The sequence below is a fragment of the Coccinella septempunctata genome, chromosome 4 (genome assembly GCF_907165205.1).
Source record: "Coccinella septempunctata chromosome 4, icCocSept1.1, whole genome shotgun sequence".
Classification (NCBI taxonomy): Eukaryota; Metazoa; Arthropoda; class Insecta; order Coleoptera; family Coccinellidae; genus Coccinella; species Coccinella septempunctata.
The window spans coordinates 4,331,999-4,358,285 of record NC_058192.1 but is presented as its reverse complement, the minus strand read 5'-3'; the positions used below and the strand labels follow the sequence as shown (position 1 = coordinate 4,358,285).

The window sequence follows — 26,287 nt, the reverse complement described above, 5'->3', positions numbered from 1 at the left end:
GATTCCCCTACGAGAGTCTGACTTCGGGAGATTGAATCGAGAGAGGAAAGCTGCTTACATAATGTGAACGCGGCCGACAACAGATTTTGGGGGTTTTGAGAGAAAAAAGATTTCTTCACATATAACACTAAATGAAGATACCCATATCCAGTTATCATCCTTGTATGAAATATTCGACGTTTTCATTGTCTTACTACGAAAGCGTATATACAGGCTGAGACTTTGACTCGTACGAATATTTCAACAGTAGATTCTTGAGGTCAAAAGCAACACTTTTTTCCAATGCCATTTATTCTGAATGGGCTCGGTTTAAAAGATACAGGCTGTTGAAAAACCATAAAACAATGTTATTTTTAGTTATACCTCACAAACGGTTTCATCGAATGAAATGAATTTCAGAATATAGTTTTTCATTTATTTGGTGAATCTTTTTCGAACACAAAATATCACCCATGGCTTCCAGTTTTCTCACTATGACCATTACGTCCCATAAAAATACCAAAAATTCAAAGAACCCAACTCTTGAAACTAAGTGGGACGATAGGTAATGAATATTTGCACGTTTTGTAAAAAGTATTGTTGATATTTTCTCATATAATGCGCCGTTTTCGAGTAATTTGATGTTCAAAAATTCGAAAAAATTGGGTAACATATCTTTTTATCATGGCCGAATTGGAAAAAATAGTATCGGAGGAAAGTGTTTCTTTTGACCTCAAGATATTTTCCGCAAAATTTCCTGATAAGCCTGTCCATATGAGAAACAACTTTTTTTTATAAAACATCCGGAGCACAAGAAAAAGATCTCAGTCATTATGGAGCACTCTGTATAAAGTTTTTATATTGTTATTATGACCTCTTCGTAGAAAAAACTCAAATAGTATCGAAAAACACCTACCCTATGTACATAATGCTCACATTCGTCATATATATGATGGATCACCCAGATTTTTTATTCTTCATTCGGAATTTCATGTATTTCTGAAATTATAAACAGTTTAAATTTAGGAGAACGATAATTTTTGTTCCTACTCCATTCAAGAGTAATTAGAAAAAATGAGCCAAAAATCCGTCTAGGCCTTCTATCTGAAACTACTGGAAGTAGATGCTATTTTGTAGAAAATTGTGTTGAAAATACTTACGTACTATACCTACTATTCATCTCTAGGTTAGTACCACAGTTATACTTAAAATGAGTAAGTTTTGTCCTCGAACTTTAAGGACTTTTATTGAATATTTCTTAATATACAATTTATACAAAGATAAACTGCTTAGTTTTTCGAATTAATTGTGCCTGGTGTAGGTATATTCATTATATTATAATAAATAAAAGGTCTGGTTCGAAGATCGCTATAGCTTTATTTATTATCTGAAGTGAAGTGAATGATACTTTATATCCTCTGCTACGAATATTAGGCGAAGTTCAAAGTCTGATTTATTACATGATCCAGAATATTGTCACCTCAATACAGGTAATAAAATGTGTTTTTGCTTGAATTTTAATGGCACAGATTCAAAAAAAACTAGTCAATAAAGACATGAAATCTCTCAATTGCTGCCAGATTGAGGAATTCATTATTGCTCACAAAATCACTAATAATAATAAAAATTTTCATCTTTGTGACTTTGTCAATCTTCAAAACGCATGGTTGATCAGAATATTAGTGCATTTAAAACAGTGGTATTTGAGCAATTCATAGAACAATGATGAATAGAATGGAGAAGTCGACGATCGATTAAGCGAGAAACAGAGAGTATCAAATGGAATACTTACTTTTAGAAATATTGTAAGAATACTTTCGATTCTTGGGGTGATGTGTATAAATTACCAGTGGATTATCTTACATATTTTTATTAGGTTTAGGACAACTTTAAACAATAAATAAAATCATTAACAACAGAATTGTCGTATGTACATAATTACAATATATACAGTGATATAAAACGTAGGATAATGAGGGAACAGTTTGAAACAGATAGAAGAAATTGATATTTCTCACTGGGTTAGGTCTATGAAATTTCTCCCATCTGTTACAGTACTAATATATACAGTCTTTTCATTTAATTCTGAGCCGATCAAATTATCACAAAATTTAACATAATCAGAAAATCTGATTTCGACCCCAAATCACTACAGTTATCTAATAACCATAAAACATTTCCGATGATCCGTTTCATGGGGATGCAACACAACATAACAAATTACTAAGTATGTCACTAATTAGTATATCACAGGCACTATCGGTCTTCTAAGGTCCATTTCAGGCCCAACTGGACTCGGAGAACTTGAAGATGTGGTGTAAAGCATGGACGATGGGGCCATGGATGAGTACATACCAAGTTGATGCGACGGGAAGGATTTCTGCGTCTGGTACAGCGATGGATAGAAGGAGGAATGTAGAGAAGTCACTACGGCTGGTTGGTGAGGAACTGGAGCTTTTTCTGCTGGGCTGAGTCCCATCCTCATGTCGAAAGTTGGGTTGAAGTAAGGATATGGTGCAGATAACGACTCCATCGGAGGGAAATATCCCAGTTGCATATTGGAAAAAGGCATACCGGGTTTGAGTGCTGTCGGTAAAGGTCCCTTGGGCTTCCTCCTGGGCCGGTACTTGTAATCAGGATGCTCCTTCATGTGCAGAGCTCGTAGACGCTTCGCCTCATCGATGAAAGGACGCTTTTCCAGCTCGGACAGCAGTTTCCACTCGGCGCCGAGACGTTTCGAAATTTCGGAATTGTGCATCTTCGGGTTTTCCAGCGCGATTTTGCGGCGTTGGATCCTCGACCAGACCATGAAGGCGTTCATGGGTCTCTTGATGTGCGCCTCGCTGGGCGTCGGCGTCGTTTGGTTCTGCTGCGGAGTGTAATCGACACCTGGATAGTTGTACATGGTTGGCATGACTGGCGACATGATTGCTAACTCTCAAAACAAACTATTAGCGATTATATATTATTAGACGATGTTCGCTGGGTGAACTCACAATGAATACTGATAGAACACCGGAGTTTCAAGTAAATGTAGGGCGCTAACGGCTCCGGAGGTTGGGAGAGACCGCCTACTTTATTGTCATTGGTTGTTAGGAGTCCCCACCACCTTATATTTTTCACTCTAAATTATCTCTTTGTATATATACCTCTTCCACGTCTTAACACTCCTTGAAATTGAGAATACCTACGCTTTTATCTTCACCTGAAAAATATGATTCTTTCGTAAATTTCATATGGAACATTTATATACATAGTTTCTTCATTTTATCTTATCGTAAATTTAAAATTTATTCGGAATAAATATTTTTATACTTAATTCCGTATTTATTCTCATTCATAAAGTAGCAGCGTGTCTCAAAAAAGGTGTCTCTAGAAAAGGTATAAAACTGAAAAATAATTAAGGTTTGCTTAGTAGAAATTTTTCAAGACGTCATCCGTAGATATGCAAGTTAAACGGCGTTAAAGAAAAAAATTCATTTCAAGAGAGTACTCAGTATTTCTACCAAGAATAACTATTTGGTTAAAAATTGAATGATTTTTGATTAAAAAACCTGTGTGCAATACTACGAACCCTAACTAACGTGTAACTAGCGCCCTCTATGATAGTCAGATATAAAAACAAATTCATGGGATGTATTAGTTCCGAAGTATATTCGTAAATTTCATTACGTTTTTACTTTGCAAACCTCAATTATTTTTCAGTTTTCTGCCTTAAGTTATTAAATTCAACTTACAAATTGCTGATTTTGAAGTAAAAAACACATAGATAACAATGTTCTCATTAACTTCCGCATACTTTGACACTTTCCATGCACGTTTTCATGAATAACTGAAATTTTTCATATTATCATAGATAGAGGAGGGGAAAGATAACGTAGATAAACAACAAGAGTGTGTTCAACATCTTTATGTTTATGTTTATATTTACAGTGCGTCTACTTTATCTTTGTTTACGTTTACCCCAATATTCGAATGTTCATTTATCGTATTTGTGTTTTGATGTTTTAATAGTGCTTCGTTCGTTTCGAGACTTGTGTATCAGAAATTTCGTTGTCGATATGCCTGGAAATTGTGTAATTTGTGGCAAATATGCTGTAAAAGATGACTTTGGATCGGGGTAGACGTAAACAAAAAGATGTTGATGTTGGTCACAGAAAGTTCTCCTTCGTAGCATCGTAATGCGGTATTTTCTCTTTCCTCCATCTATACGGTTATTTCTAAGAAATCTATCATTTGACGAAGTGAGTTTTGTTTAAACGTAAATTCTGCCGAACAAGCAAGAACAATTAAAATTTGTGTTTACAAACAGAAAAGACAATCTCACTAACTTAAGGTAGGTATTACTGTGAGATTCCATTGGGTATAATAAACTTCATTCATTCATTCCTTGAATTTTGAATAGGTAAAGTCGTTATATCTGAAACTGCCATAAACCTTTACAACCCCTAAAAGGGATAGTGTGATGAAGCTTATATCTATTGATTTGGTTCATACTTACTCCTTTTCACAGAATTCCTTTGAAAATGCTTAACAATTAGATATTCAATGTTCATTGTTAAAGAAATTATCTGTTATATTATGGTGATCTTGTCACCCACTCATGCTACCTCTTTTAACGATGTTCTGTCCTCATCAGTACACCTTTTGTACAACAATAAACATAAATTACGGTTCAAAGTGGGGCCAACCTGATATGCAGTGCCATCTATGTGCATTCCCACTGAAATAACCCAAGTCGTTCAGATACTTTTGATGATATCTTACGGTATTTGCATAATTCTGGAATAGTAGGATGTATTTCGAAGAGCGAATTTTCTGCAGAACATAATCATTGTCTTTTTTCTTTGAGATAAATGTCAGAATTTTAAATTTCTCTATTATAAAAAATTATATATATCTACTTATCCCAATTTCAATGCTATATCGGGAATAGTAAGGAAACACTCAACAGATTATGTGGAAATATGGCTTGACTTTTACCTTTGAGTAGTCAAGGCTTTCACTCATAAAAACCTGAGCCCCTTCAGTTAATCAGATTTTATTATTCAATATGGCAAACGGTTGTTCAAAGTTTATTCATACAATACATAGAAACAAATTTTGATTTGACATTATTGAAATCTATTGTGATTAAAAATATAAATTTTTAGACATTACTCTGAGAATAATTCATTCAACGTTATTGCATGCTATTCAATGAATTCTGTGGAAGTATTAATTTTTTAGTTCTATTGATAAAATATTTTTGAAAGCTTCTTACACCTGGATCTATTTGAGTATGTTTGTTTGTCTTAATTCGAAGTTTTCAGAGTTTATCATTCTAAATAATTAATATTTTCGATAGTTTTTATCATGAATCATTTTCATACAAGCAGATACTGACGAGAATATATCAGACATTGAGCAGGTGAAGAATATCCAAGCTTCAGTGCATGAAATTTCCGAATAATGCTCTCCATTCCCAGAACTCATATCAACTTATGCTAAAACTACTACCGTGAGCTGAAACGGGTTGACATGGCACTGAATTAGACCTTTGTCCGAATGAAACTATTGTATGGAATAGGTACGTTTATAATGGAACCGGACTTCACGAAAACAAAAGACCATTGTGACCGTAGTAGTTTACAATATTGTTACCCCATACAGTCACTGTGTGAGTCTTGTGTTCTTGCCCACTGAGAGTAACTTCTGGGAGTTGTGTACCTAGTACATTGGCTCTCGATATCGAACAGATCTTTTCTCTTCTCTCGAGAATGGCAGGCCATCCAGAAAGTGAGTTTTTTGTTGATCGAAAATCGATCAGATCACCCGTTCAGGAAAATACCATCATATAAGGTGCGAAAATTACCACATAATTACAATTATGAGCAGGAGGATTTGACTGTTCAGAAGTTTAACTGTTAAATCACGTCATGAAATCTTCTTACGTTAAATGCGTTCAACTTCTATCTTTACAGATTAATAAAGTAGGCTTTAGATGCTTTGATTTTTTCTGTCGAGTATCTGCCAACAAAATGTGTTTATCGATCATAACGTTGATTGCAGTGCACCGGATTGGTGCTATTTACACAGCTCTACCCTCTATCGTTTTGGTGTTGCAACATAATAATTACACGGCAAAAACGTGTAATCATTCTGTCATTCTCCGAACTGGAGTTGACGCCAAATGAATTGAGCACACATGCCTATTCATAGACTGGTCCTAATAAAGGGCGTACCCGTTCTCAAGTCCCTGGGGTTAACCATGATGGTGGCTACTCCCACCGATTTAATTGACCCCCTGTAGAGGCTACCACTTCTGTCCGATATAGCCTGAGAATTCGAGAATCATGTTTTGTATAGCCACCTCGAGATAAAGCGGCATTCAACTCGTATGATTTGATCTAACCTTACATACTGTAACGTTTACTGTTGATTAAATTGTCCAATTTACTTATATACTAATTTATTTTCACTATTTACATACACACTAATTTAGAACACTTATCCTTCTCGAGTTTTTCTCAGAAAGGAGAGAAAAATAACAGCAAATAACAAGATTTGTTAATGTTGGGGTCATCCCATAACAAAATTTCTTCAAATACCAAAAAATAAGTCAAATTCCACGGAAATATCCCCATATGGAGACATAGTATATCGAAGTTGAGACTAAACTAATTTTCCCGAACCCTGAATGGATTTCTAGCAGGTATAATATCGATTAATATTGAGGGTTAAGATTAACACTGTCACCAGTAGGGCTTGCACTCAGTTTTCAACGTCTCTTACTAAATATGAAAACCTGATCATTTTTTCCATTCAGTACAAAGAATTCCTAGGTAATTTAGATTCAGGACTCTGAGATATTCTTAAAATATATTCTGAATGGCTTAGGTGGAAAATGAATTTTTCTAGTAATTCTGACATTTCTTATTGATAATTGAAACTAGGTACTCATATTGTGAGCAAAATCACATGAAACCTCTCTCCTCCCATAGAAAACATGTCTACTCAACCCCTGCGTACCTTATTCCAATGCTCTATCCTCTTCTCTTATCGATAGATTCAAAGGAGAGAAGTATCTTTGACTATTTAATAGATACTCTATACCTTAGGCACGATTTTATAATTTCAACTAGCGCATACGCCATTTTGCAACGTCCATTATGCAGCTCTGTAATAACCACAATACGTATATGTATATTCAACCAGGAAACTGGAATACCATTTGTTAACATGAGGTTGTATTTCTCGTCATCTTACAGGATAATGCAACAATCGTGCGTATTTTTCTATAAGTACACATCATCACGAATATTTTCCCTTTCGATCATTTGAAGTGCTGAATTAACCTATTTCACCTATGCTGGCCGACAAGGAATCGAATCCAACATACCTAACTGAAATATTGAATTTTATACAGAGCAATTTTTAATGCGACAAATGTAACCCATTTCCTTCTCGAAAAGAACTTGGTCTCCTACAAATAAAATACACAAATACGTTATTGTGCGGTCTGAATTTACAAAGCAATTGAAAAGATTTCAATATATCCACTGTGCGTCTGCGGGATGCAGATATTCGAGGCTGTCTTCGTTCAAGTTTACTCCTCTGAAATGGAGCGATGGAGTTTTTCTACAACAACACAATGTCCAGCCCGACAGATTTGTCAGAAAAGGTGGAAACATTGCAGTTGCAAATTGGCGAATGCTATATAGATTGAATCGTTGTTGAACTCTCAGAATGGCCAGTGGTCTTAAAGAACACACTGAACACAGTGACAATAAACTCGCACTTGAGGGTCAGTTTTCAAGTTAAAATAGCGACTAGTCCTGAATTTTTTTTAAATATTGATTTTGAAAGTTAATATGTCGATGATTTTCTTAGAGTTGCAAGCTTTTATCAAAAAACCGATTCAGTCTGTTGATTTCAAAACTGGAATTCATACATGACTGCAGACTGTGAGGCTCATTTTGTATTTCATTGAGTTGCTGCTTAAAATGGTTGGTTATTTGCATACCTGCTGGATAATTATTTGATGTTTCTACACGTCTTCGTATGCCGAATAATCACTTAGCAACTACTTAACATCAAGAGTTTTCTATTCACTGTTTGGATCTACGTTGACTGAAATTTTTCAGAAATCTGGGTAAGGTTTGCCGATGCCTCCCCATAAACCATTTCACCCCCAGAAGTTTCAGCGTATGTGTGCCGAAAGTTCGATTGAAAAGCTGTCAATTCACCATTATGATGAAAATTTACACTTGTGCACTCCAAGTCACATGCTTCTTTTAGGCAGACCATTGTGGCTTTGGAAAGTTTACCTTTCAGTTGAATTCAATATGTTCTCAAGCGCCTCGAGGGCTTTCAATCTAATCGAATCTAAACGTTAATACGATTTCCCACCATCGTCCGAATAATTTCTGAAAAAATATTTTTTTCGCTGGGGTAGAGCGAAACGAATCGAAGAATTCTCGCCAGGTAATATGCGAACGTTTTTCATGAGTTTGTTCGAACTGAGATTTTGGAGGGTTTGTTCATCAGTGAGGGATTATCGAACTGAAAGAATTAGAAAAAAATTACAAGGTCTGTTCAGCTTATATGTCACAAAACTCCAAATTGATCTTTAACGAGGGTGTATTGATATCTAGTTAGCCTAGATCAGTTCCATACATAAAAAAAATATTGCGTTACCATAGCAACGAACAATAACTCATTAGAAGTGTCAGTGTGAAGTTTGAGGACAAAAAAGTAAACCAGAGTTACGCAATAAATTAAAAGAAAGAAGATGTCAACCGAAATTGTGAAAATCGAAAAATTTGAGTATCGAGCCATCATCAAATACCTGTATTTAGAAGGGTTAAGGGGTAAGCAGATTTACGAAGATATGCTTAATACCCTTGGTGAACAATGTCCTTCGTACGCGACCGTGAAAAATTGGTTTGCAAGCTTCAAAATAGGTAAATTTTCCATTGAAGATGATGACCGATCGGGAAGGCCAGTTTCTGTGTCAGTCCTCGAAAATATCGATGCAGTTCATGACATGAATTTATCAGACCGTCGAATAGGGCTAAAATGGATATCTGAAGCACTGAATATTTCATACGAACGCGTTCATCATATAGTTCACGTCAATTTGGACTCGAGAAAAATTGCTGCAAAATGGATATCCAAATGATGGAATGTTGACCAAAAGCGTGCAAGGGTAGAAGCATCGTGTTCGATCTGTGCTCGATTTGAAAACGATGTAGACTTCTCAAACCGAATTGTTACTCTGGATGAGACTTTGGTACATTTCTACGATCCAGAAACAAAGCAAGAATCGATGGAATGCCGACACTCTGGTTCTCCAAGACCTAAGAAGTTTCGTGTCCAAAAATCTGCTGGAAAAGTTCTTGCTTCAGTTTTTTAGGATTGCTATGGAGTTATCATGATTGATTTCTTGGATAAGGGTAGAAAAATAACCGGAGATTACTATTCGACATTACTGACAACTCTACGGGAAAATATTAAAGAGAAAAGATGCGGAAAGCTATCCAAATATGTTTTGTTTTTGCAGGACAACGCCCTTGCACACAAATCTCATGTTGCAATGCAAAAACTTCGTGATTTAGATTTTGAATCACTAAAACACCCCCCTTATTCACCAGATTTGGCTTTATCCGACTATCATCTCTTTCCTCCAATGAAAAAACTTTTTAAAGTTCGCAAATTTTCTTCCAACGAGGAGGTAATAAAAGCTGTGGAGGTCTGGTTTGCAGAGCAAGAAGAAAAATGTTAAAATATTTGTACGAGTCAAATATTCACCCTCTATATGATTTTATCCTGAAAACTATCATGTCTTATAATAAAAAGTGTGTGAATTTCCGACAGGCATATAATGAACTCTAGACCGATGTAAAGCAAGAGTGCTTGATGAGAATTTTTCCGATTTCCTCCCACAGACAACAGCATCGCTCCAAAGCGTCACTTAAACCGATTCAGCGTCTTTCCATTGAATGGCAAAAAGCCCCACGAACACCGCCCTCTATCTTATGCAAACTGTCGTCAGAAATCAATTTCCATATCATTTTCGATTCGGTGCCGGTTGACACTCTTTCAAATGCAGATGTGTATCATTGTAAACTAGACACACTCTCACTGCGGGCGTAGATTGAGATGTCCACAAAGCCCCCATTGTGGGTCTCCCAACAGCGTCGCGCTCTACCTCCCGCTCCCTTTTGTACCGACTTGAAGCTCATTCATTGTAGCTATTTCCCTCATACGCATTCAAATTAGGTGCGGTGACATATGGAAGCGATCGTTACTTTTGATGTATTTTCGGGGATGGACCGGGGTAGACTTTCCAGAAATTGGAAATGTACGAGGATATATTCTTAGCCTACTAAAGAACCGAACAAAATTTCAATGTCAAAATATTTTATTACTCAACATATTCTCCTCTTAATTGGATACATTTATTACAGCGAACCTGCAACGTCTCTAGACCTTTCAAAAAAAATGTTTCTTCTTGCTCTGCAAACCAGATCTCCACAACTTTTATTACCTCCTCGTTGGATGAAAATTTACAACCTTTTGAACTTTTTTTCAGTTGAGAAAAGAGATGATAGTCCGATGGAGCCAAATCTGGTGAATAAGGGGGGTGTTCTAGTAATTCAAACCCTAAATCACGAATTTTTTGCATGGCAACATGAGATTTGTGTGCAGGGGCGTTGTCCTGCAAAGACAAAACACCTTTGGATAGCTTTCCGCGTCTTTTCTCTTTAATTTTTACTCGTAGAGTGATCAGTAACGTCGAATAGTAATCTCCAGTTATTGTCCTACCCTTATCCAAAAAATCAATCATGATTACTCCATGGCAATCCTAAAAAACTGAAGCAAGAACTTTTCCAGCAGATTTTTGCACACGAAACTTCTTAAGTCTTGGAGAACCAGAGTGTCGCCATTCCATCGATTGTTGCTTTGTTTCTGGATCGTAGAAATGTACCCAAATCTCATCCATAGTAACAATTCGGTTTAAGAAGTCTACATCGTTTTCAAATCGAGCACAGATCGAACGCGATGCTTCTACCCTTGCACGCTTTTGGTCAACATTCAAACATTTGGGTATCCATTTTGTAGCAATTTTTCTCATGTCCAAATTGACGTGAACTATATGATGAAAGCGTTCGTATGAAATATTCAGTGCTTCAGATATCCGTTTTAGCCCAATTCGACGGTCTGATAAAACTATGTCATGAACAGCATTGATATTTTTGCGGACTGACACAGAAACTGGCCTTCCCGATCGGTCATCATCTTCAATGGAAAATTTACCTCTTTTGAAGCTTGCAGTCCAATTTTTCACGGTCGCATACGAAGGACATTGATCACCAAGGGTATTAACATAACACTTCGTAAATCTGCTCACCTCTTAACCATTTTAAATACAGATACTTGATGATGGCTCGATACTCCAATTTTTATTTTCACAATTTTGGTGGACATCTTCTTTTTTTTAATTTATTGTGAACTCTGGTTTACTTTTTTGACCCCAAACTTCACACTGACACTTCTAATGAGTTATTGTTCGTTGCTATGGTAACACAATATTTTTTTTATGCATGGAACTGGTCTAGGCTAACTAGATATCAATACATCCTCGTATCTTCTCTTTCTCAACTCTCTGATATATTTCTCAGCTTTCTCAACTTCATTCCCCGCATGCACTCCCTAATTCACATAACCTCAATCAAAGCAGCGAGTTTGTTCGAGTGTAATTCGATCGAAAGGAGTAAACAAATGAAGGCGTTAGAGTCTGGAGCATTCCCTGGAGGTTCTCGCTAATCCAGATGAAAGCCTCATTGTGACGGTCTAATGGAGGCAGGGCCATCTGTGAGTGCAACATAAAACTCCTCACAATGACAAATAAACTTGCATCCGAGAAATTGTGTTGATTGAAATGCACAGACGTTGTTCGCTTTTGTGTACCGGGAAAATATATCTTCTCCTGATAGCTCCTAGCGAAAACATCTCTAATGCAAATGAGTTTTTATATTATCTGTTTCATAGCTTTTACCCGGAATAATGGACTTTAATGGAAGATTCGCCTCGTATTGCGGAGAATGATAAAGAGATAATACACTTTACGTGTAATTTGTCCATTGCGACAGTTCCATTTACGGTAATGAACTGAAAGAAACTGTACGGGGTCATTCTTTTCTAAGACCATATCAGCATAGGGTATGGATGATTTACCAGTATCAAGTATACAAATACATAATAGAGAATTGGGGAAGCACTGACCCCAGAGCAGTCAAGAATCGGATAAGGTAATTGATCTTTTAGTCTACTCGGAGAGTGCATGGTGAGGTATAGGGCTTCAAACCACACGTTGAGCACTGGTTATATGCTGTGGTAGAAGAATTATAACCGCCCTATTATAACTAAATGCCACTGGAAATCCATCCTTAGTATCACGAACACTCTGAGATCTTCTCCTATGGCAGAAAGGTCTGCTGGGTTCACCAGTTTTTATAGAGGTGGCTTTGCAGATAGCTTTTGGAGTCTATAAACAAGGATAATGGCATGATATTGGACTGTTAAGAGGTCCACGCTACGGCTTTCAAGATGTTGGAGGATGCTAATGCAGCCTTTCTACATAGGGGAGACTGCACAGGCACTAGATTTTCATTTGATGAATCCTACAAAGTGAGGTTTCCTGATTGAGGTGTTCGTGTGTACACCAAACAGATTTTCTGTGCCTGAAGGTTCACCGATGGCTCTACCAGGGACTAGGAAAGGACTGTTTCATTATGCTCGCTAATCTGTATGCTATTCTTGTCTGCACGCAGAGAATACCTACTCTGGGAAATGCTGTGACAGTCAGGGCACCCTGAAATTCCTTTATAGGAAAAAAGGCAACTCTTACTTAGTAGGATAATGGAATAATGCCCTTTATAATCTCCAGTTTTGAAATTAAGTCAGTGTCTGACACAGGTGGAGGTTCTTGGAAGAGAGAAGAATTCCATACTGACTATGGCTTTTATTCTATACCTTTGAAAGTCTCAAACATCTACAATCGGATGATAGGTTGACAACCTATGATTTATATGCAACAGGATAAGGATGGGCGACAAAAATCATCCTTGAGGGCATCAGCATGACGTTTTTTTGCTCGAAATCCGAAAATTCCATATCACAGCCTTCCTAATAACAAATTCTTTCATTCGTGATGTAAGACTTTGTGTCACTGAGTATACATAGTTTCCGACAATATACTAACATGTACCTACCATCCAATTCAACGACGACAAAAACTCCTTCATGCCTTATACAACGCTCGTCGCATTTCCATTGAAAAAATAGAAACAATCAGACCGGATGAATAGGCAAACATCCTGAAAAGGGAAAATAGCAGCCACATTTTCTTTCTTGACTGAATCACGGCAGAACGAGAGCCCTTAACAAAGGATCTTTCAAGAGTGGAAAGCTCGCTGTGTTGTATGACTTTTACGTTTCTTCGTCTAACTGGAAAAAGAACAAAGCTCATTCTGCGCCTTTCAGTCACTGAAACTGATGACAATAATGCGCGTTTTATTTTTATATAACGGCCGCATTGGAAATTTTCGTTTGTTGGAATGGTTTGGGCTCAGCTGAGGTATGCATTTCTTTCATTCTGCTCCAGTCCTATATTCTCGTATTCAGGATTTTACCCTGATGAGTGAGGAGAAAGACGGAATCTGGTAATTGTGAGAGGGATGGCCATTGCTCTTGTCATCACGAGATACATTTCTACAACGCGCAAACATTTACGTGAATATCAATTTCTTCAGGCTCATTTCTATCAATTTATTTCTTTTTTTAGTAGAACTCAACAATATTTCATATTTTCTTTGAATATAACAAGTTTGAACATCTCCTTAACTCTTGAATTAGCTTTTGTACATTTTCAAGGCTTAACCAGAAGTCCTGATCAACTTGGCCTCAATGAAATCTGAAAATCTGGAAATACTGCGATTCAGCGTTAGGTCGTTTATATTTATTTTGTTCATTTTAACCGTGAAAGCGAATTTCAAATATGAGGGGGGCTTTCAAACAAACAACAATATGCATATAAGAGGGTGTTCTCCCTTATTTCCGTCACCTCTCAGAGTTTAATCGAAAGACTTAACCCTTGTGCGAGGGTGGAACCCGATTTCTTTTGTTAGGCGGTATAAAAGGCACAGCAAACTACAAACATCCCTTCTTCGATTATTTTCTAATCAATGAAGAATACGTCTGGCATCAGGCTTAAGGTGCAGCAAAACAAAAATAATTCCCTTCTAGACCAGTACCCTTGAAAAATCAGTGAACTCTACAGTTTTTAGTGGATATTATTACTATAATATCTAAAATAAACGTATATTCGAGTACCTCATCTTTTTATTCAAAGGTATTGTGCACATTCGAATTATTTTACAATGGTAAATATTGTTCTTTTAAGCGAAACTCTTTTCACAATAATTGGGATTGTCCTATCAACGATTGATAATTTTGACGATTGGATTCATCAATCAAGCGTTGATTTGACGATGTTTCTTAAATCGGACATTAGTGCTGAGCTTTTTATTTGTTATAGTCGAATATTATTCTCATCTATGACATATTTATGAATGAATATCGAATAACTGACTAGGTTCTAGTCTATTTGAGGCGTTTCTCAGCAGTCCCCTCGAGAAATCAAGCAATTTGATGATTGGAAAAGAACGTCGAAAGTAATTTTAAAAATCTCAAGTGTTGACAAAGAACGCGCTTGATTAGACGAACCAGAATCAATTGAGGGGAGATGGAAGGTCCGTTGTTAGCGAATCGATCCGCGATTTTAATCAAGGGATTTCGATATGTGGAATTGCACATCTTTCGAGGGACATTGTGCTTTCACAAACAGACCTTCAACGAGTGAATGCCCGCTGAACTTAATCGGACTTGTTGGGTCCCATTCAATCTTATCGATGAAAATGTACGAGTACAACAGGAAATTCGATAGTTTTTCGAGCATAAGAATGTCACCCATTAGGAACTCGAATCAGAGTGTTCTTGTATCGTACATTCTTCAACAGAGTCCAACAAAATAGTTGAGATCATTTTCCGTTCAAAATTCGAAAACTTTTAATTCTCCTACTTATAACAGGAAAGTTTCACGAATTTCATTCGTCCACAGACTAAAGGCTCTATTCTGGGGGTAAAAGATGCTACGAACAGTCGCGAAGAAACATATCTTCATACGTGCCAACAAAACTACCATTTATAACACGAAAATGGCACCGAACTGACAAACAAGAATATCAATAATAATATTGGCAACAAAGAAGGCATTATAAGGGAGAAACAAGATATGATTAATGGGATGACATAACCTCACAATAAATGGCTAATGTTTCCGGTACCGCCGGAAGTTTCGTAAATGGCCGCAGCGAAGGGCGATCTCAGCGCCACTACCCGTTTCCTGCGGCTATTAGCCGTATTATGAAAGGGCGGGACTTCTGGCGATTTGTTTGTGCCGTCCAGAAGTGTCCCCTTTTTACAAAAGAAACCCCTAAGTGGATTTTCAGTCGAGCAGAATTTAATGCTGATTATGCTTCGTTGAGCAGTGTGCAGTTGGGGATTTTTGTGAATCATTTATCTTCTTGTGTTATCGGAATGGATATGGTCTTTTTATATGAGCGAGGGAAATATTGATATTCGGTCGATTGTTAGGATATCCATGTGTCTCACGGTCAACAATATGTTTTGCAGAAATGGGACTCTATATTACTGCTGTGCTAGTCCTGAAAACACCTTCAAATAGATCAGGGACGTCATTCCCCTGGAAATTGTTGTTTTTTCAACAGCGAAAACTAAAACTATCAATTAGAGTTGAAATATTAAAAGACTAAAAATTATTTTTTGAGCAAACTTCTGATAATTCGAAGAATATGATGACAAAAAATTTCCTTCTATTTGGAGACCAAAAAAGTAGTGGCATTTGAGAATTTTATGTTTGAGTGAATTAATGCGAAAAGTTTACTACAGGATTTTTGATGAATGTCATCGTAGAATAAGTTCCCGAAAATAGATTTTTCTATTTTTCATTTGACTTGTCCTATACATTGTAAATGTCTTAAGGTACCAATAAATACCTGATTATTATTATTATATCAATGCATTAAGATGAACAGCCACAAATACGCGCCAGTTGTCCTGCTAATTGTATATTCATGTGAAATTTTTGTTCAAAGGTGAAGTTCATCTTGACTTGAAACTTCCTTTAATTCCTTTTACTTAAATTGATGCAAGATGATTTTTGTTGAAGAATTTAACATTCTTGTAATTATCTGTTAATTCCTTCGGGAGATACCCATTCCCAACCACTGCATCATATGCATTTCATCTTCGGGTTAATATTTTTGAAATCTACAACTGATGTACTGATTCAAACTTTAGCCAAAGAAGATAACGAACATTAACTCTCCTCAAGCTAGTGCATTATTATGATATTATACTGATCTCTTGTATTTTCCATGCAAATAACTGGATTTGGTAGCCTTGTATTAACTTCAATTATGTTCGTCACATATTTTCCGAAGAGATTCGACATTGTGATAAAAATACGTAATAACAGAAACTTTTACGTAGAACGGGCAACATAGCGTTGATTTAAAACCAAAAAATGTTTGGACAAGCATTATAACCCCCCATTTTGTTGCTAGGTTATTAGTGAAAGAACCTTTTCCGTTTTACTTACTTTTAAAAACATTATACCAAACTCCTGAAAGTTTACAGATCCGATCAGCTTGAAAACTAGTCTTTAAGGCTGTAAAAATCTTTTTTATTTCAATTCCGTTTCATGAGATTCATAAGTAGAGCTCATAATTTTTCTTTGGATACTGAGATTGAAATACTTTTATGTCTGACAAATAACCTTCGGGTAAAATTTACGAGTTTCCATAATATGGACTCTATCTATACATACTATACAAACAAGACATTAAATCTCTGATTGAAAATGTGTTTGTCTATTGATAAAGTGGGCCTCGTTTCATTTTATATGGTTCTTTTATGGTCTTATAAGCAATTATAGAGGTTGGAGAATTATTGGTCATGTCTAGCTCCAACGTTTTCTAAAATAGGAGGATCATTTTATTTGCGTTCCTAAACTCTGGATCATGTATTTCGGCAACATTTCTCTGGAGAGAAGGAGGGCTTCATTCTTCCCTTTAACAATTCGACTCGAAAACTTCTCCCTCAAAACTTTTCGTTCGTTATATCTTTCCAAAGTCGAAATCACTTCATTTTCACACCTATTGTGAGTCAAACTTAATCTCCCTCTTTCTCGTTTATATTCGGATATTATATTCGCCAGACAGAAAGCCCGTCTGATTATTATATCGAAGAATTCTCGATACAAACTCTTCGCATAGAGCGCCGTTATCAAGAGCCGTTTTCTTTTTTAAAATCTGTCAAACGCACGGGAGCGAACCTTTTGTTGGAACGTCGCCGGAACTATATTGTTGACGTCATCAGGATTTTTCATTATACAAGTGGTGGCTGGAGAAACTCGAGAAATAATGCAGATATTGGTAATGGAGTTTTCTTGCTTTTCAACTTTTGTCGTATTCTTGAACTTTGACGAGAGTGTTCAGCGATTTATGCCGAATCAAGAACACGGTGTCTTGCTCCTCCTTAAATTTCTCGCCAATTAATAGAAGATTCGATTTGGATCTGATTAGGAAAGTTTTTTTATAATGTTCGGTTCAGGAATTGAATAATAAACCAGATAGAAGATCTGGAACTTTGTGCTTTCTTTATAATCGAAAAAATGCTCGATATGATAACAAATTTGTCCACTTCAAAGAGCTCTCCACTTGATCCTATACAAAAAAGATGCCTATTGAAATGGTAAGGATCTTTTCACTGCTTTTTAGACTCTTAAATACTGCAATATATAAGGATGTATTGATATCTAGTTAGTCCAGACCAGTTACATCCATAAAGAAAATTGCGTTACCATAGCAACGAACAATAACTCATTAGAAGTGTCAGTGTGAAGTTTGAGGTCAAAAAAGTAAACCAGAGGTACGCAATCAATTAAAAGAAAGAAGATGTCCACCGAAATTGTGAGGATCGAAAAATTGCAGTATCGAGCCATCATCAAGTACCAGTATTTAAAAGGGTTAAGAGGTAAGCAGATTTACGAAGATATTCTCAATACCCTTGGTGATCAATGTCCTTCGTATGCGACCGTGAAAAATTGGACTGCAAGCTTCAAAAGAGATAAATTTTCCATTGAAGGTGATGACCGATCGGGAAGGCCAGTTTCTGTGTCAGTCCCCGAAAATATCGATGCAGTTCATGACATGATTTTATCAGACCGTCGAATTGGGCTAAAACCTTAGAACATAGAACAACAGGAAGGAGCATTTCCACGCGAATACAAGGACAGGAAGTGAGACCGAAGTGCACCAAATTATGACTCATTGTTTTGTTTTGATATAGGTGTCAAACGTGAAGCTTTTATCAAATTCATATCAAATTGTTATTTTTAGGATATTTTTCGAGTTAAACTGTGTTGGATTTTGTAGAGTTGAGTGAAATTAAGTTGTGAAGTGAATTCTGAACTATTTTACCTAAAGAAATTATTAAAATAAGATATTTTTGTGGTAAGGAACTTTTTCCAGAAAATGGTCAGTTGTGTAGCTTGTAGCTATTCAAAAACACCAAAGAAAAACAATTCCGGTGTAACATTTCACAGGTAGGTTTTATTCATACTGTATTAACGTCTTTTTTTGAATATTAAAATGGTATTCCTGTTTATGTATTTTGACGTTATCGTGAACAAACCATGGGCGTAGTTGACATTAGATAATAAGGATTTCAATTGAACAAACTGGGTTTGGTAGATTCAATTTTCAAGAATGTTTTGAAAGCAGGAATGACAAACTGTTATGATTTCTGAAATTAATTAGTCTCAATATTATTGTTTCAGATTTCCTAAGGATGAAAGACGTAGATTTAGATGGGACAGAAACTGAAATGTGAACAGTGTGTTGCACAGTTATTTGGAGTTAAGGAGGATTTCCTAAACTCCTTGATTGCAACAAAATCAAAGGATGGTTTGAGTTACCCAAGTAATGGAGTCATTGCAATATGCCAGACTGCAGAAAAATTTTTAAGAAGCCAATCATATTCAAATAAAAAAATTAACCGTGAAGAAGTTTCATTTAAAGTAATGAAACATTTTATTGGAAAAAGTGTGTTTGATGAAATGATTTTTCATGATTTTTCCCCATTAGAGAGTCATGAAACTCTTTTAATTAAAAGTATTTCAAATTGTTATTTAAACACGAGGTTGAATTATATTTGTAAAAATACTGTAAATGAAGATAGAATAAGGAATTTGTATAATAGATTGATTCTTTTTAAAAAGCCAATAAACATTAAAAGTGACGTTCTATATATTTTTTTTAAATAGATAAATATACAAAATTTATTTATTTCTCAGTATTCACAAGTACAAAGAGAAAAACAAATACATTTTTCCTACTCACATCTTTCGAGATTTTAATTCCTATGTTTCACAAGAGTATTCCCAAAATATTTTTTTTCTTTCCACTCAATAATAGAAAGCTTTCGAAAAATAAAAAATGCGATCTGAAATTAGCCAAAATTACGTTGGACAGTAATTGAGATTATTTATGCCCTACGCCACTGCTAAACCGGAAATATGGATTCCGCCATATGTGCACCAAATTCGGTCACACCAAAATGAACAATATGCTCCTTCCTGTTGTTCTATGTTCTAAGGCTAAAACGGATATTTGAAGCACTGAATATTTCATACGAACGCGTTCATCATATAGTTTACGTCAATTTGGACATGAGAAAAATTGCTGCAAAATGGATCCCCAAATGTTTGAATGATGACCAAAAGCGTGGAAGGGTAGAAGCATCGCGTTCGATCTGTGCTGGATTTGAAAACGATGTAGACTCCTTAAACCGAATTGTTACTATGGATGAGACTTGGGTACATTTCTACGATCCAAAAACAAAGCAACAATCGATGGAATGGCGACACTCTGGTTCTCCAAGACCTAAGAAGTTTCGTGTTCAAAAATCTGCTCCCTTATTCACCAAATTTGGCTCCATCCGACTATCATGTCTTTCCTCAACTGAAGGTTTGAAAGGTGGTAAATTTTTTTCCAACGATGAGGTTATAAAAGCTGTGGAGGTCTAGTTTGCAGAGCCAGAAGAAACATTTTTTTGAAAGGCCTAGGGACGTTGCAGGTTCGCTGTAATAAATGTATCCAATTAAGAGGAGCATATGTTGATTAATAAGATATTTTGACATCGAAATTTTGTTTGGTTCTATAGTAGGCTAAGAATTTTTCAATATATCCTCGTATGTTATCAATTAAAAACCGAGATGAGGTGCAATTTGGACACCTAGGATTGTCAATTCAATTATTTTACGAATTATACTCAGAATTTGTCTAACTTCGATTCCGACTAAAAATAATCATTTCAGATTGGAATTGTAAACTGGTGTGAGCGGAAATGTCCGAAAAGCTAGGTATTTATTAGGCCGTTATCCAGAGATTCGTTCAACCCAGGATTTTGATGTGACCAGCCGTTTGTTTCAGGCTAGAGATAGTGTTAATGAAACAGCAAACGTTAGAATAGGCTATTTGGTCCTGAATGGGAGCGCCACTGACACAATTGCTAATATCAATCAATTTAGGGGAGAGTTCCTTTGAATCGGACGGCCCATGAACTGGACGCTACAGTTTTCTACTACACTCGATAGTAATTTAGCATCCTTTACGTAAATCCTATTTTTGCAACATCGATCGATATCTCTTGGAAAATGGCTAACCCTGTGGCTCGCGCCTTGTTGCAAAAATGGGATTTACGTAAAGGGTGCTAAATTACCATCGAGTGTAGTAGAAAACTGTAGCGTCCGGTTCATGGGCCGTCCGATTCAAAGGAACTCTCCCCTACATAGGTAATGGGTATATCGCTCCCTGAATAGTTAATCTATAGCAGCTACACCCTCGGTGTATCAATAGTCCGATTGTGACGCTTAAATGGACACAATGGCGAACAATGATGCCACATATGCAATTGTATGCATTGTTGGTTGCGCCGTATATCTATGACAAAGCGGCAAAATGACAACCTGATGCAGGAAATGCCACTACTGATCCGCCGATACGAAAATCTGTTCGAATCCTTCATCGCAACTGAATTCAAATGAGTGCTTGGCCTACTACTTTGAATATATGAGATATAACTCATCAAGGATTTCATAAAGGATTCCTTCTTTCTTCTCATTCCTCCCTCCTCCAGAAGTCCACCATCTTGTCACACGATTCGTTGATCTACTCATTCACAATGTCCCCTGGTCTGAAAATAAATTGAAACCGAATCAATGGCAAATCTACCCCGACATAAACCCAATCGACAATGTAGTCGAATAACAATTATTGCCGAAGTAAATGAGAGAATCTAGAAGATTTGTTCGATCCCAGTCGCCGGTAGATTCAATTTCAGTCGGTAAATTAGAAGCCTTTCAGGTAATCATCGTCAGTTTTCAGATCAAATGCTGCAGATTAAATCCATCAGGAAATTACAACCGAACCAATTCTCTACTGTAATTGAGGAAGCCCTGGTGGACTTTTCACTTTAAAGTGGGTTGTGGAGAAGCAATGATTCATTGAGTTAATAGAAGTTCACGTTCAATTTACATCGCTGATTACAATCTGTGATGTAACGTTGAATCGGGCTCTTGATCTTCTGTATATAGGCGTATATACAATAAGATAAGTTCGTGATGTATCATGAGAAAATGCCATTTCATCGAGAGCATTCTAAATTTCATGCAAAAACTAACAAAAAGTAATATAATAATGGAATTAAAGGAAAAGATTTCTTGTATGATTCGATTTTAAGGAAAAAGTTCCAATTTAACCTAAGAGGAATGTGCCCAAGCGGTATAGTTTTGCGAGAAGAAGGGTGGACATACACAAGAATTGCAGAAAGGTTTGGAGTTTCCCATACAAGTGTCTCCAGAATGTTGCAGCGATTCAGGGAGACAGGTATGAATGTCCGAAGACCAGGACAGGGTAGACCACGGGTAACAACTGCCATTCAAGAACGTTACTTGAGAGTTTCTTCGTTGAGACAACGGTTTGCAACCGCTCGCCTCCTTCAAATTCAGCTTGAGAAAACTCATGAGGTGCAGATTAGCACTCAGACAATAAGAAATCGCCTCAGAGAATATGATTTAAGGCTTCGTGTCGTGGCAAGAGGCCCAGCTTTTACCCCAGCCCATCGAAGGGAGCGTTTGGATTTTGCGAGAGGGCATATCCATTGGGAAGAGGCCGATTGGGAAAGAGTTCTCTTCACAGATGAGTCTAGATTCTGCCTTTACCATTGTGATCGACGTTCCCTTGTATACAGACGTCCACATGAAAGATATGCTCAGTGCAATTTCCTGAATACTACTGGTTTCGGGGAAGGATCGATTATGGTATGGGGTGGAATATCTTCGACTGCTCGCACAGACCTAGTGGTCGTTGATGATGGAGCTATGAATGCTGATAAGTATATAAGGAACATTCTTGAAGAGCATGTAGTGCCATTTGCCCGATACATTGGTGAAAATTTTATTTTTATGGACGATAATGCCAGACCTCATCGTGCGCGCATCGTTCAGGAGTACTTTGAAGAGGTTGAAGTATCTCGAATGGAATGGCCAGCAACAAGTCCAGATCTCCATCCGATTGAGCAGGTTTGGGACAACCTCAATAGAAGGCTGAGAAGTTCAGAAAATCATCCAGCTACTCTTAATGACTTAGGAATCCAACTCAGAGAAATCTGGGAAGGATTAGATCAGAACATTTTAAGATCACTCATTCTGACTATGAACCGTCGTTGCCGAGCTGTAATTAACGCAAGGGGTGGAAATACCAAGTATTAAATCACTTATCAGCATTACAGTATTTCGAAAATTGTTCATTTCTCTTCTTTCACATAAGATTCGGTGAAATCCTGAATTTTTTTTCCATTTAATGTGTCTTGTTTCGTTCAAAACCTTCCCGAGAGAACATAAAAAATAAGTTATAAAGTCAATGTAGAGTTAACTTTCATTAAAATTGAGATTTTCAGAATGTGCGTAAATTTTTTTGCGCAGGGTATATGCTTTGGCGAGAGTCTTGTAGGCGTTTGTAGGTAAACTCCTTGAAGTCTAGATACCAGAATTCATTGAAACTCTGGAATTGGATGGGGGATCCATCAAGAAAATAGCTCTGTTAGGGGCACAATAGATCTTGTGGTCACAACGCAACCCCCTAAATAATCTACCAACATTTTACAATCTACAATGTACCTGTGCAGTGAAATCTACCAACGTATTCAGGTGACTAGTTTTCCTTCCACACGCCAGATTCTTTCAAGGCATGAAATTGCAAGAACACATTCACCAGCGCCAGTTCGAATTCGTTTTCATTATGAAATCATAATTCATCGCTTCGAATTCACGTGCTGACAGGAATGAATTCCACTAATAACGCATGTACTTCGATTACGCCTCCAGAAATTTCATTAGGGAAGAATGGAAGCTCAATCGCGAGATGTCAGCGCCCCATACCTGCGTCATCTTCGATGGGAAGCCCTCTAATTTCACATACGTCAGTCGCTTTTCATTTGCGTGATAAATTTCGACAACAACATGCTCTAATAATAAGATTTCGGTCGTGAACGGTGCGATAAATTGATTTCGCATTTCTGGTGACATATTAATGCAAGCATTATCCACGTTTCGCTTGATGGTTGTTAGAGGGAACGGGGGGAGGATTTCACTGGGGGATGCTGAAAAATATTGTCGTTTCAGATCAATTCTAACGTTCCACAGATGCCAACTCGCTTTACGTTGGTCCTCCTTACGTATTTCATCATCGATTTCCCCTATCTAGCGATTGAATCGATTTTTTCAAATCCTATCGATAGGAATGAAAATTTTTGAGTGAACAGCGTACAAACTCCCTGAATTGAGTTAATGGATCTATCATGAATAAAATCACCGATTTAGAGTCGAATAAGCATATCCGTCATATAGATGAAATTCACATACGTTGATTGACTTTTTCCTGGGGAGCTGTTATTCCTTAATGAACTCGATAAATTATAAAGATATTTCCGCTTACAGAACTGTCCTGAAAAGCGAGAAATTGTATTAATTATAAACACATTTTCAACTTGGTCATAACATAATTACACCGAATAATAGCAATTTATTCTAAACATTCACTGTTCGATGACACCATCCAGTGCCATGTAAAATGCATAAAAATATGTAATTGAATGGTAACAATTCGACGTTTCAAATGGGAAAACCATAATGACATAATGGGATGGTCAACAATAATACTCCGATACAAAGGGGCATTGTCGATAAAGGACAATGAGATATAGATCAATGCTTATCCTGCCACAGAATCAGATGTGATATGGTCACAGTACCAGCTTGACCGCTGTGTGACCAGTTGTTGGTGTTTCTTATCTGAAAACATACCTTTTCTGAGGAACCAAAGACATTGATATCCTTGGTACTCCCAACATTTACCCAGAAATGCAAAATGATCACATCAAACGACCCATGAACGCCTTCATGGTGTGGTCCAGGATCAGAAGACGCCAAATCACCAACGAATACCCAAGACTTCACAACTCTGAAATATCTAAACTCCTAGGAGCTGAATGGAAGATGTTGGGTGAAGCACAGAAGAAACCTTTTATAGACGAGGCTAAGAGACTGAGAAGTCAACACATGTTGGATCATCCCAATTACAAATATAGACCAAGGAGGAAATCTAAGCTAGAAAGACCTAACATTGATATGGGCAGAATCAGTATGGGTCCATATGTCGATCCACTGCAGGCTTTATCGAGGAATGCTTATGGGCCATCACAAATTGGAGGTAACAGATTGTAAGAATTTGGCTTATCTTGAAATCTCCTCTTACTGCATTTCTTTTTCTTCTGTGGAATTTCGACCCAATTATCAGTTTTTTCCAAATCTAGAATGAAGTTATGTATATCTAGCATTTCAATTTCTTTGCAGATACCAGCACACCTCCATCGTTTCCTGTACACCATCGGATGGACTCGAACATCATCAGGACGATCCATGTTCCAGATACAAATTATGAGATAGCCATCAGTATCCCGTCTACTCCAGTCTATGCAGATTCGATGTCTTACAGTAGACTACCAAGACCGGTACAGCAGATCAATCAAAACTACGAAGGTTTCAACTACCAAATGGATGCATTGACGAATTTTTCAAACACAAGTAGTACTTCTGGTCTACCGTCATATTCCACGTTGGCTACCAGCTTACCACAGAGATCTGCATTTAGGGCGCCTAATTTTTACAGTTATCGTTCGGATATAGCCTCGCTTTACTTCACTTGAAAGTTTAGCGATGAACAATTTTGGTAGCAGTGTCAAGAACCAAAAAGAAATGGTAAATAATATACCTATACTCCATTCGCTTTTATTTTAGCAGTCGGTTGGTCATGGAAATTTGTCACATGTCACTCTGTAAAGTACGAAAATGTGGGGTTATGATGCTTGTCAAAACATGTTTGGGTTTTAAATCAACGCTATGTTGCCCGTTCTACGTAAAAGTTTCAGTTATTACGTATTTTTATCACAATGTCGAATCTCTTCGGAAAATATGTGACGAACATAATTGAAGTTTATACAAACTGATTGAAGGCATACCAAATCCAGTTATTTGCATGGAAAATACAAGAGATTAGTATAATATCATAATATGCACTAGATTGAGGAGAGTTAATGTTCATTATCTTCTTTGGCTAAAGTTTGAATACGTTACATCAGTTGTAGATTTCAAAAATATTAACCCGAAGATGAAATGCTTATGATGCAGTGGTTGGGAAAGGATATCTCCCGAAGGAATTAACAGATAATTACAAGAATGTTAAATTCTTCAACAAAAATCATCTTGCATCAATATAAATAAAAGGAATTAATGGAAGTTTCAAGTCAAGATGAACTTCACCTTGGAATAAAAATTTCACATGAATAAACAATTAGCAGGACAACTGGCGCGTATTTGTGGCAGTTCATCTTGATACATTGAATCATTGAAATAATAATAATAATTAGGTATTTATTGGTACCTTAAGACATTTACAATGTATAGGACAAGTCGAATGAAAAACAGAAAAATCAATTTTCGGGAACTTATTCTACGATGACACTCATCGAAAATCTTGAGTAAACTTTTCGCATTAAT

At 36.8% G+C, this 26,287-nt stretch overlaps 2 protein-coding genes across 7 annotated transcripts; one reads left to right on the top strand and one right to left on the bottom strand.

The window, feature by feature from the left end:
• Positions 1-1,833: 1,833 nt before the first annotated feature.
• On the bottom strand, positions 1,834-4,599 carry LOC123311758 (SOX domain-containing protein dichaete-like). 5 transcript variants are annotated; one of them, XM_044895837.1, is made up of 3 exons: positions 4,481-4,591; positions 4,311-4,427; positions 1,834-3,184 (listed from the first exon to the last, which is right to left on the bottom strand). In XM_044895837.1, the coding sequence occupies exon 3, from the start codon at positions 2,903-2,905 to the stop codon at positions 2,219-2,221; it is 687 nt and encodes a 228-aa protein (XP_044751772.1). In that variant the 5' UTR covers positions 2,906-3,184; positions 4,311-4,427; positions 4,481-4,591; the 3' UTR covers positions 1,834-2,218. The 5 variants fall into 5 exon arrangements, with proteins under 5 accessions (XP_044751772.1, XP_044751773.1, XP_044751774.1 ...); XM_044895838.1 differs by lacking the exons at positions 4,311-4,427; positions 4,481-4,591 and adding an exon at positions 3,717-3,850 and having other exon boundaries at positions 1,834-2,927; positions 2,976-3,184; XM_044895839.1 differs by lacking the exons at positions 4,311-4,427; positions 4,481-4,591 and adding an exon at positions 3,717-3,850 and having other exon boundaries at positions 1,834-2,916; positions 2,976-3,184.
• Positions 3,856-25,579, top strand: LOC123311757 (transcription factor Sox-14-like). Of its 2 annotated transcripts, none has more exons than XR_006537507.1 (2): positions 3,856-4,315; positions 25,085-25,201. XR_006537507.1 is itself a non-coding variant. In XM_044895833.1 (2 exons), exons 1-2 carry the CDS (start codon positions 24,593-24,595, stop codon positions 25,435-25,437), a joined length of 702 nt encoding a protein of 233 aa, XP_044751768.1. In that variant the 5' UTR covers positions 24,571-24,592; the 3' UTR covers positions 25,438-25,579. The 2 variants fall into 2 exon arrangements, 1 of the variants encoding a protein (XP_044751768.1); XM_044895833.1 differs by lacking the exon at positions 3,856-4,315 and adding an exon at positions 24,571-24,941 and having other exon boundaries at positions 25,085-25,579.
• Positions 25,580-26,287: the final 708 nt, after the last annotated feature.

Excerpts from the sequence above, each read along its gene's own strand:
- LOC123311758 (XM_044895836.1), bottom strand. The coding sequence starts at position 2,905 with ATGTCGCCAGTCATGCCAACCATGTACAACTATCCAGGTGTCGATTAC.
- LOC123311757 (XM_044895833.1), top strand. The coding sequence starts at position 24,593 with ATGCAAAATGATCACATCAAACGACCCATGAACGCCTTCATGGTGTGG. Across the intron at positions 24,942-25,084 it reads TGGGCCATCACAAATTGGAG|ATACCAGCACACCTCCATCG; the intron begins GTAACAGATTGT and ends ATTTCTTTGCAG.